The sequence below is a fragment of the Salmo salar genome, chromosome 01 (assembly GCF_965601325.2).
Source record: "Salmo salar chromosome 01, fSalSal1, whole genome shotgun sequence".
NCBI classification, from domain to species: domain Eukaryota; kingdom Metazoa; phylum Chordata; class Actinopteri; order Salmoniformes; family Salmonidae; genus Salmo; species Salmo salar.
This window is the reverse complement of record NC_138291.1, coordinates 179,687,501-179,700,000: the sequence shown is the minus strand read 5'-3', so window position 1 is coordinate 179,700,000 and position 12,500 is coordinate 179,687,501. Positions and strand designations below refer to the sequence as shown.

Sequence of the window (12,500 nt, the reverse complement as noted above, 5' to 3'; positions counted from 1 at the left end):
GTATATATATATGTGTATATATGTGTGTCAGATCCCTATATGTGTATATATATGTGTATATATATATGTGTCAGATCCCTATATGTGTATATATATATGTGTGTGTCAGATCCCTATATGTGTATATATATGTGTATATATATATGTGTCAGATCCCTATATGTGTATATATATATATATATGTGTGTGTGTCAGATCCCTATATGTGTATATATATGTGTATATATATATGTGTCAGATCCCTATATGTGTATATATATATATATATGTGTGTGTCAGATCCCTATATGTGTATATATATATATGTATATGTCAGATCCCTATATGTGTATATATATATGTGTATATATATATATATATATATGTGTCAGATCCCTATATGTGTATATATATATATATATATGTGTGTGTCAGATCCCTATATGTGTATATATATATGTATATGTCAGATCCCTATATGTGTATATATATATATGTATATGTCAGATCCCTATATGTGTATATATATATGTATATGTCAGATCCCTATATGTGTATATATATATGTGTGTGTCAGATCCCTATATGTGTGTATATGTGTGTCAGATCCCTTGCCTCTGACTTGCTGCTCCAGACTCAGTATGACGGCCACGGCCTGATGCAGTATGAGCAGTTTGGTCTGTGGCTTGTCGCTCTTCAGGTGCAGCTGCACCATGCGCCCCAGCTCCTTGAAAGCCTCGTTGATGTCTCGGACACGCAGACGCTCCCGGGCGTTGTTGGCCATCCTGCGTTCCTTCTCACGTTCGATCTTCTGCTCCGGAGACAAGTCCTCGTCATCCGCGTTGCTGTGGGACCGATAGGGGGACTGATCAGCACCAGCTAAACCAACGCTTACCCACGCTTAGCCATTTTGAAATGTCACCACAATGCATGAAGCCGGGTTCAGTCTGAATCTCTGTTTATAGGAGTTGTGATGCCTATTCATTTACCTGTACAGCTGACTATACTATATATATATATATATATATATATATATATATATATATATATATATATATATATATATATATATATATATATATATATATATATGTATATATATATATATATATATATATATGTAGATGGTGATGTAACCTGAAAACAATTCATTTTCAATTTTCAATCGTTCAGTGCACCTATTTTCAATCGTAAAATGCAACTGTAGTACTGCAGGATACCGACTGTAGTACTGCAGCATACCCACTGTAGTACTGTAGGATACCCACTGTAGTACTGTCGGATACCCACTGTAGTACTGTAGGATACCCACTGTAGTACTGTCGGATACCCACTGTAGTACTGTAGGATACCCACTGTAGTACTGTAGGATACCCACTGTAGTACTGTAGCATACCTACTGTAGTACTGCAGGATACCCACTGTAGTACTGTAGGATACCCACTGTAGTACTGTCGGATACCCACTGTAGTACTGTAGGATACCCACTGTAGTACTGTAGCATACCTACTGTAGTACTGCAGGATACCCACTGTAGTACTGTAGGATACCCACTGTAGTACTGCAGGATACCCACTGTAGTACTGCAGGATACCCACTGTAGTACTGCAGGATACCCACTGTAGTACTGCAGGATACCGATACCAATATTTGTTTCATCATCATGATCATCTGGGGTTGGGGTCTGAAAAAGTCTGATTGTATCATTCCAGGCAGAAGGGGGCTATAAACGCAGAGATGTCACAGCGTTTATCCTGGATGGTGCATCTTGGGAATGAGGAAGTGGGGGCCTTTCTCTGGTGTGTGAGAAACAGCTAAAACACGGCTCAAGTCTGTTGACAAGTCTGGAATTACCCAAAGGAGAAGAACTTCGGAGAAAACTATGAATGATTGATTTGATTCATTTGTTATTAAAGTATGTGTGTATTCAACCAAAATCTATGAGTGCTGTGAGCGATGGAAAAGTTTTTGGCAAATTTAAAAGTATGCCTTTGTATTTTACCGTCATAAAGTCTATGTAGTTAAGAACAATGTTGCAGATAGTTAAGTGAATATATTTGAGAATGGTTTTTCACCTTGTGGGTTTATCCAAGTCTTTTGTTTTTCTAGTCGTTGTTTATTAATTAATTTACCTGTCCCTCAAATCACACTGTTCACTTAATAAAAATCACACTGTTCACTTCATCAAAATTCGTTGTAAGCGTATTTAAATGAAGCGAGCACTGTGGACATGGCTACCTAGATTTTGACCTATCAATAAATGTGATCTAGATCTTGACCTATCAATAGACTTGAGGTCCTTGTTGTCAGGCTCCTCCTTCTTGGTCTCCATAGATCTGGCATCCTGTAGGTTCTCATCCCCTTCATCCTCTGACTTGATCTCTGACGAGACAGACGAGGCACTCTGGCCCTGGAGACCACTGGAGAGAGCTGGGGAGAGGGGAGGAGATGGGGGTGGAGAGCAGGAGAGGACAGGCGGAGAGGAGGAAGAGAGGGAGGGAGAGAGGGAGGAGATGGGGGTGGAGAGAGTGGGGATGGAGAGCAGGAGAGGACAGGCGGAGAGGAGGAAGAGAGGGAGGGAGAGAGGGAGGAGATGGGGGTGGAGAGAGTGGGGATGGAGAGCAGGAGAGGACAGGTGGAGAGGAGGAAGAGAGGGGGGGAGAGAGAGAGGAGATGGGGGTGGAGAGAGTGGAGGAGAGTGGGGATGGAGAGCAGGAGAGGACAGGCGGAGAGGAGGAAGAGAGGGGGGAGAGAGAGAGGAGACAGAGAGAATTTACAATATATTAAAGCCACAAACCTTCATTACTTTTCCTTTTCTTTGCCAAACAGCAGCCCCGCCATTCAGTCTGTTCTTTTGTAAACATTTGGCAGCTTTCAACACACCTACTTTCATTAACTGGAAGCTTTTGTAACAATAAGGTACATTACGTTATTATTACAGTTTTGGAGTGGCTTCTAATCCCTGACCGGGTCTTTTATTCCTGTGTCAAAACATGATTTTGTCACGAGTTCAGTACCATTTGCTTGATTTTGCGGATCCATGACTATGGTGTATCGTCATTCGCTAGCTAGCTAGCTAACGTTAGCTTGCTAGCGATGCTAGTGTTAGCTAGCTAGCCAGCGTTAGCTACCTTGCTAGCAAGGTCTAGTCTAGTCCAATGGCTAGCTGGATGACCAGTTGTGACAGTGAGGTCCATATGAGATTCAAGGCCCTAATAAGTGCCATCGTGCAGGAATAGCAAAAATACTGTTTGATGAGCTAGCTAAGTTAGCTAGCAAGGTATACCAGTTATCAAAGAGGATGCTAGCTAGCTTTGCGTGCATGGCAGGACCAGTGTTGTCATAGATGGTAGACCAACTCTGGTGTTGTCATCATTAAAACCAGGACGGTTTTGTCCGTCGAGAAAAACAATGTGTTTCAAAGAGCTCCCTTGGCATTCGTTAATTTCTCTCTTTATATTTTTTTTTAGCTTGAAAAAGTGGTAGAATTTGCTAAATAAGTTACCATACAATGAGTCTTGATGGCTATTTCTCAAAAGTTTCCAACAACATGCCCAGCAGAACTACTAAAAACTTGACCAAAACCACCACCCGTGTAGATGTGCAGGATGAGATAACTAACGTTAGCGAAGCTAACACCATTGCAGATCCAGGCACGATGGACCATGTGATTCAAAAGATGAAAGATAACATTACTAAAGTGATCGATGTCAAGATAGGAACGGTCCTGGGAGCAATAGCAGGCCATTCAGCCGAACTACAGAAAGTTGTCAAACGTGTCGATGAGGCGGAAGGAAGAATTTCTACTGTGGAAACTTCAACTACATCAATGGACACTAAGATAAAGGCACTTTAGGTGAGCAAAATGGCGGAGCACATTGATAACTTGGTTAACCGAGAACGCAGATGCAATATCCGTGTTGTGGGACTCTCCGAAAAAAAACTGAAGGGACACGTTCAGTTAAACTCTTTCAGGAATGGATTCCTGGCAACCTACAAATGGATACTAAGGCTGGACGTGTGAAACTGGATAGAGCCCATCGATACCCGGTCCCAACCAGCGGCCACGGCCAGTGGTTATTAAGTTCCACAACTTCATCGACAAGCAGTGCATCATGGATGCAGCCAGACACACCGGATCTGACGGTATTCAACGACCAAAGATCCAAGGGTCTTATTCTTCAATGATTACTCCGCAGCGGGTTGTACGAAGACGCAAGGCGTTTGACGAGGTGAAGGCTCGACTCAAGAGAATGAAGATGCGATTACGCACTGCTGTACATTTACATTTACGTCATTTAGCAGACGCTCTTATCCAGAGCGACTTACAAATTGGTGCATTCACCTTGATGATATCCAGTGTACCCGTCCACATTGAAGATGATGGTCAACGGCACGCCGAAGAAGCTTTACACACTTGAAGAGGCTGCTGCATTTATTGACTCTCTCGGGTAAATAACTTTACGCTACGCCTTTGGATAACTTTTTTTTATTCAAATCTAGTCATGAAGCAATGATATGCGTTCTCAAGTGCTCTTGTTCAGTAATTTTTTTTTAAATAAATAAAAAATGTTTTCTTGCTACAGTAACTGCCACCATAGCTCAGACTGAGATCTGTGTGAATCTATATTGGTGCCCAGCTTTGGTCTTAGGTGGAAGAGCCTCGATCTTTTTTTTATTGATTTTCATATGTATAAATGATGTTGCTATAGAGTGGTTACGCAGATTTAAGAGTCTACATTGGAGAATTGAAATCACCTGCATGTTAGCTAGCGGCAACCCCCCCCTACTATTACTGATTCTGATGGAAACCATTTATATTAAAATAAATTGATAAATTAGTAATTTAAGAAATGTTATGCAAATCTTTATGCCTCAGAACTGACAAATGATGCACTAAAACTGATGGAGGACTTATTTTCTATGATTGAACTCCCGACTATCTCCAAAGAACAAAGGTCTATCCTCAATGCCCCTATTACCAAGGAAGAGATCATGTTTGCAGTTGAGAATCTGCAAAATGGTCCCAGGACCAGACGGGTTTTGTAGTGAGTTCTATAAAGAGTTCCATGGCCTGATCCTTGAGCCATTGTTTGATATGTTTAACCACTAATTTTCAGATGACTGCCTCGCTCAAAAGCTAACGTATCACTTATTCTCAAAAAGGGGAAATGCCCAGAGTCTTGTTCCTCGTACAGAACTATTGCTCTTCTGAATGTGGATTGAAAATTGCTTTCTAAAATCCTAGTCACACGACTACAGGGCTTATTGCCGCTCATTGTGAAAAGGGACCAAACTGGCTTCATTAAGGACCATAACACATGTAATATTGTCCGGTCGGCTTCTTAATGTTATTCAAGCATACCAACCAAGTGCTGTGGATGGTCCTGTGCTCTCCCTAGATGCTGAGAAAGCATTTGACCGTGTGGAATAGTCCTACCTATTCTTTGCTCTAATTAAATTTGGTCTAGGTGACAACTTTATAATAATTTCCATAGTTTTATAATAGTTTCACTTTAAATAATACCACTTTAATAATGTTTACATATCTTACATTACTCATCTCATATGTATATACTGCATCATATACCATCTATTGCATCTTGCCTATGCCGCTTGGTCATCGCTCATCCATATATTTATATGTACATATTCTTATACCATCCTTTTAGATTTGTGTGTATTGGGTAGTTGTTTTAGAATTGTTAGAATACTTGCTAGATATTACTACACTGTCGGAACTAAAAGCACAAGCATTTCGCTACACTCGCAATAACATCTGCTAACCACGTGTATGTGACCAATACAATGTGATTTGATTTTGATTTGATTTGATACAATGGGTTAAGGTTTAAAATGATGATCCTCAGGCGGCTGTCCTTACTAATGGGCTAAGGTCAAATAGCTTCTCCACACGCAGAGGTACCAGACAGGGCTGTCCTTACTAATGGGCTAAGATCAAATAGCTTCTCCACACACAGAGGTACCAGACAGGGCTGTCCTTACTAATGGGCTAAGGTCAAATAGCTTCTCCACACACAGAGGTACCAGACAGGGCTGTCCTTACTAATGGGCTAAGGTCAAATAGCTTCTCCAGACACAGAGGTACCAGACAGGGCTGTCCTTACTAATGGGCTAAGGTCAAATAGCTTCTCCACACACAGAGGTACCAGACAGGGCTGTCCTTTGTCCCCTCTCCTATTTGCGCTCGTTATGGAACCACTGGCCGAGGCCATCAGGGTAACGCCTGCTATACACTGTCTGACGTTCATCATAAAATAAGCTTGTATGCTGATGGAGTCGTGATATTAATCTCTAGCCCCAAGACTTCAATTACATCTCTTGTTAATATTATTGAATTATTCAGTGTATTCTCAGGCTACAAGATTCATTTAACTAAATCAGATGCTATGCCACTTGGTAACCTTCACTCTGTACCTAATACTTCTCCCCCCTTCCCTTTTAAATGGTCTCCCCCAGGTTTTACATATCTGGGTATATTCATAACTCCTAAGTTCCAGCAAATGCACAAAGCCAATTCTGTTCCCTTATTTGATACAATAACACAGGATCTGGAGCGCTGGAACTCTCTTCCGAGTTCATGGTTGGGTAGAATATCCCTCTTGAAAATGAACATTTTACCTAGACTACTTTACCCAATCCAAATGATCCCAGTCTTACTTTCCAACAAGGTAATACAAGATGTAAATGGCTGGTTAAGTTCCTTCATATGGAATAAACACAAGCCAAGACTTAAGATGGCAATATTGCAGCTGCCAAGTTCTGTGGGTGGCTTGGACCTGCCCAACATTAGGCTTTATCAGTAGTATTATGTTATATTTCTGACTGGATCACAAATTATGAATCCTCTATTTGGTTGGACATTGAGACTTCTCTTTCAAAATACCCTTTACAGGATCTTTTATTTTTCAGAAGCTTCAAGTCTGTAAAAGATAGCTGCAATAACCCCATTACACTTAACACACTTAAAGCATGGAGGTCAATTCAATTTCTTTGTGGGGAAGGGTCAAACTAACCTCTGCTCTTACCCCGATTCTTAACAACCCAGATTTTGGTCCAGGATTGCTGGATGCTGGCTTTAACATTTGGCTTGATAAGGGCATAGGCAGACTAAATTATTTATTCGTTGATAAGATTTTGTCATTTGAGCAGATGGTTGAGAAATATCGACTCCCAAAGCAGGAATTTTTCAGATTCTTACAAGTAAGGCATTACATTTTGAATAGCACCACCTTGATTGACAACCCTGATGTGTCTATCATTGAAATAATTCTTTTTTTTTCCTCACAAAGGAAAATGTCTGTTTCTTTTATGATTCTTTTAAGGTTCCTTTTCTACTGTTGACACCCAGAGGGTGGAACGAGTGTGGGAGAAAGAATTGTCTGTTACTATTGACGAGGAGATGTGGGAGGACATTTTGGAGATATGCAAAAACAATATCTATCTGTAGTCGTACAAGATCAATCCAGTTAAGAATAATACACAGATTGCATATATCCCCAGATCACAGACATGTTTTCAGCCCTTCTTCCTCCTCTCCTCAGTGTCTTAAATGTAAGACTGATACAAGCACCCTAACACATTGTTTATGGTCATGTTCCAAATCACAAAGATACTGGTCTGCTGTTCTGCAAGAAAATGAAAAAAAATCCCAGTGGTCGACCTAGAATTGGAGGCAGGTTCTTTACTGTTAGGTATCTCTAGTAGACATGTTACTTCTGTGGATAAGAGGAGGCTTTACAACATCCTTTACCGTCACAGTGAGTAAAAACATCCTCTTACAGCGGATTAATGACAAGGTCCCCTTCTATTAAGGATTGGCATAAGATACTATTTGAATGGGTGCCATTAGAATATCTGACATTTACATTACATTCTAAAACAGATCAGTTCTACAAAGTGTGAGAACCTTATTTAAATCACCTAGAACTTGATTTATCAGCTATTATGCTGTAAGGATTTACTTAGAATGGTGGTTGTTTACCTGTCTCAAGATTACACCATACGTTACATGTGTTGGACCTAATTCCTTTATTTAAACCGAGTTTTTGTGTTTAATTTCTGTCTGTTTTTTGGGGGGGTTTCTTTGTTATTCCTATTTTAAATGTGTTACTGTATCTCTTAATATGGGAGAAAAGAGTGAAATTCCAATCAAAATACTATTAAAATTATAAAACTATTAAAATATCTATATCCCCTCACGATCGCGCATTCTTCTGCCTTTTCTGTAGCAGGTGTAAAAGAAACACAGACAGGAAAAGCAGATGCGCAATGGATTATGGTTATTGTAGTTAATTACCATGTTTTATGTGCTAAACTATGTAGAATATTGGCTTATTGGAACTACACCTCCCTACTACGTCACACAGTTCAGGCTGGATCTGATTTATCTCAAGAGAAACTGTGAAATATTCACATTGAATGCACAGAAGAAAAAAAAACTCAATCGAATTCAAATAATTGAACCGAAGTTGGTCAATTAGTTTGTTTAAAAAACGAAAAAATAAAATAAAGAATAATCGGTTAATTGTTCAGCAGTAAGAAATGGAAATACTGCATACTTTGTGATATTAAATGCCTTCTTAGATGAAACGAAGCTCATATGAAACCATCATGAAAACATCTACAGTACGTAGGTTCCTACATGCTGAGTATAAACAATTATTATAGACACCCCCAAAATAGACTGAACGGGCTTGTCGTTCACACGGTACGGATGAAAAAAAATCAAGTGCATTTGATCCAAACATGGGTATGCGAGGACATGTAGTGGTCACCGGGTTTCATCATACTAGCTATCATAAACGTGTATCCATTTTGCAATCGACGCTCTTATCCAGAGCGACTAACAGGAGAAATTAGGATTAAGGGGACATCGACTGATTTTTCACGTAGTCGGCTCAGGGATTTGAACCAGCTACCTTTTGTTTACTGACCAAACACTCCTAACCGCTAGGCTACCTGCCACCTTAAGTTAGCTAGCAATATATCCCTTTCATAAGCTTGATGTTGGGTGAGACTCCTTTCCTATGCAACAAAAAAAATCAACAACTGGAGATTTTATGCACTAGCATGCGTTGCAATGAGATATATTTTACACGCGGGTATTTACTCGTTGCAACATTTATTGTCATTGACTAGAACAATATAATTGCATGGAGCTGTGCATATTTGTACCGCCATTTGTGTACCCCTCTACTAGCTAGCTAGAAAGGGCAGTTCAGTCCAGTACCAGAGAGACAGTCCATTCTGCATGACTTCTTGACTTCGATACAATGTGTCATCATGTATTTGTGCATGCACACTGGTAACTGTCATAGCTATCTTGCTAGCTCATCAAACAGTTATTTGTTTTGCTAATTTCTGCACGATGACACTTATTAAGCCTTGAATCTCATAGGGACCTCACTCTCACCACTAGTCATCTAGCTAGCCACGTAGCCAGCAGGGCTGCATCGGTTTCCATTGGACTAGAGCTAGCTAGGCTGGCTAGCTAGGTAGCTAACACAAACTGATTATCATGTAGCAGCTCTATGCTGACTAGCGTTGCTGGAATGCTAACGTTAGCTAGCTAGCTAATGTCGATACGCCATAGTCTTGGGCCCACAAAATCAAGCAAAATGTACTGAACTCAAGACACAATTATGTTTTGACATTGTAGTGGGTATTAATGTTTTGGTTGTTAGTTTTTTTTCTTAGTGAAATTATGAACCTTATATTTATGATTTAACTTCTGGTTTCTAATCCGGTTTCGGCATGAGAAAATGTGTTAAGTCCCAATTTCCTAAGAGATACTGCAAGAATTTGGGCACTCATGGATACGGAGCGTCAGAAATAAAAGATTCAGTCACGGATTACGAGCCTTAAAAGTTTAGAAAATATTCTGATGGTCATTTCAAGGATATGTCAAAGTGAGTTTATTTTAGCGGTGCCAGACAGGCACCGCTTTTATCTCTTAAATCATCAGAGAAATATGACTGGAATTTAAAAACAACATTGGTGCAAACCCCAAAAGAGTAAGGATTAATGTGCGTGTGTGTTTGGCATGCCTGCCTCTCTGAAAACAGTGTTTACCAGGCACACTCATCCAGTTATCATGGAGGGGGGAGGAGGAGGGAAGAGAGGGGGAGGGGGAGGGGGGGAGGAGGAGGGAAGAGAGGGGGAGGGGGGAGGAGGAGGGAAGAGAGGGGGAGGGGGAGACTGAGGGAGTGGGTTCAAAAAGGGGTTTGACTGTATGGTCTCACAGTGTTCCCCCTCCCCCTTCTCCCTCCTCCCCCACCTCCCCCTCCCCCTCCCCCTCCTCCTCCTCCCCCACCTCCCCCTCCCTCCTCCCCCACCTCCCCCTCCCTCTACACCTTCCCCCCTCCCTCCCTCCCCACCCCCCCCTCCTCTTCTCTCCCCCGGCCTCCTCTCCCCCTCCCCTCCCCCTTCTCCCTCCTCCCTCCTCCCCCTCCCCCTGCCCCTTCTCCCTCCTCCCCCACCTCCCCCTCCCCCTGCCCCCCCCCCCCCTCCCTCCCCACCCCCCCTCCTCTTCTCTCCCCCGGCCTCCTCTCCCCCTCCCCTCCCCCCTCCTCCTCTCCCACTCCTCTCCCTCCACCTCCCACTCTCTCATCTCCCCCCGCCTCCTCTCCCCTGCCTCCCCCTCTTCTCCTCCCCCTCCTCTCCTCCCCCTCGCCTCCCCCCTTTCCCCCACCTCCCTTCTTTCCCCCTCCTCTCCTCTCCTCTAATCTCCTCTCCCCCTCCTCCCCCCTTTCCCCCTCCTCTCCCCTATCACTATCCAGCTGGAGAATACAGCTCTCTGTTTGTTTGACGTCATTCCATGGGCCTGTGCCAACATCCCTGTCAACATAAAACACTGTTCCCACACTGTCTCACACACACACACACACACACACACACACACACACACACACACACACACACACACACACACACACACACACACACACACACACACACACACACACACACACACACTTTCACAAAAGAAGCCCCTCATCTCGCAGACTTCCTCAAAATGCCCTCAATGGCTCAATCACAGAGAAGAAAATAAACAAAATGGCCGTCAGGCTGCTGCCAGCCTGTACTCTCTATATCTGACTCTCTGTATCTGACTCTCTGTATCTGACTCTCTGTATCTGACTCCCTGTATCTGACTCCCTGTATCTGACTCCCTGTATCTGACTCCCTGTATCTGTATCTCTGTATCTGACTCTCTGTATCTGACTCTCTGTATCTCTGTATCTGACTCTCTATATCTGACTCTCTGTATCTGACTCTCTGTATCTCTGTATCTGACTCTCTATATCTGACTCTCTGTATCTGACTCTCTGTATCTGACTCTCTGTATCTGACTCTCTGTATCTGACTCTCTGTATCTCTGTATCTGACTCTCTGTATCTGACTCTCTGTATCTGACTCTCTGTATCTCTGTATCTGACTCTCTATATCTGACTCTCTGTATCTGACTCTCTGTATCTGACTCTCTGTATCTGACTCTCTGTATCTCTGTATCTGACTCTCTGTATCTGACTCTCTGTATCTGACTCTCTGTATCTGACTCTCTGTATCTCTGTATCTGACTCCCTGTATCTGACTCCCTGTATCTGACGATCTGTATCTGACTCTCTGTATCTGACTCTCTGTATCTCTGTATCTGACTCTCTGTATCTGACTCTCTGTATCTCTGTATCTGACTCTCTGTATCTGACTCTCTGTATCTCTGTATCTGACTCTCTGTATCTGACTCCCTGTATCTGACTCCCTGTATCTGACGATCTGTATCTGACTCTCTGTATCTGTATCTCTGTATCTGACTCTCTGTATCTGACTCTCTGTATCTAACTCTCTGTATCTCTGTATCTGACTCTCTGTATCTCTGTATCTGACTCTCTGTATCTGACTCTCTGTATCTGACTCTCTGTATCTGACTCTCTGTATCTGACTCCCTGTATCTGACTCTCTGTATCTCTGTATCTGACTCTCTGTATCTGACTCTCTGTATCTGACTCTCTGTATCTGACTCTCTGTATCTGACTCCCTGTATCTGACTCTCTGTATCTGACTCTCTGTATCTGACTCTCTGTATCTCTTGGCTAGGGATCAGGAGTCTTCGCTCCCACACCCTGCCCCTACCCACCGCTCCTCCAGAACCTCTTTCTTAAAGCGAAGGTTCCGTAGCTGCCTCACACCCTCCCTTCGCCCTGTCTGACAACGGGGCGAGTTCGTCTTGCATCGCCCGGTTCCGTAGTTATACCATATATGCTGATATCGCTGATAGCTGTAACTCAACAGCTAAGAAGAACATGAACTCTCTAGGCTGCCTGTTTGTGTTGTGCTTATGTATGCAATACTGACAACAAAGTTTGTACGAACATGTCGATAATGTACTTTGTGTAAAACATGTAAATAGCTGCATGCAGCCTACTCCTCTTACGCTTACTGAGACATGTCTGTCCGTCTCTGTAGTGTGTGTGTGTGTGTGTGTGTGTGTGTGTGTG

General features: G+C 42.4%; 1 protein-coding gene across 5 annotated transcripts in view; it reads right to left on the bottom strand.

The window, feature by feature from the left end:
* Positions 1 to 12,500, bottom strand: part of LOC106572331 (transcription factor 4) — a 536,793-nt gene that overhangs the window by 17,042 nt on the left and 507,251 nt on the right. For all 5 annotated transcript variants that reach the window (XM_082956961.1, XM_082956962.1, XM_082956953.1 and 2 more), the window contains 2 exons: positions 2,259 to 2,409; positions 595 to 824 (listed from right to left, as the gene is read on the bottom strand). In XM_082956961.1, coding sequence (XP_082813087.1) covers positions 595 to 824; positions 2,259 to 2,409 — 381 coding nt within the window. The remainder of the gene's footprint in view (positions 1 to 594; positions 825 to 2,258; positions 2,410 to 12,500) is intronic.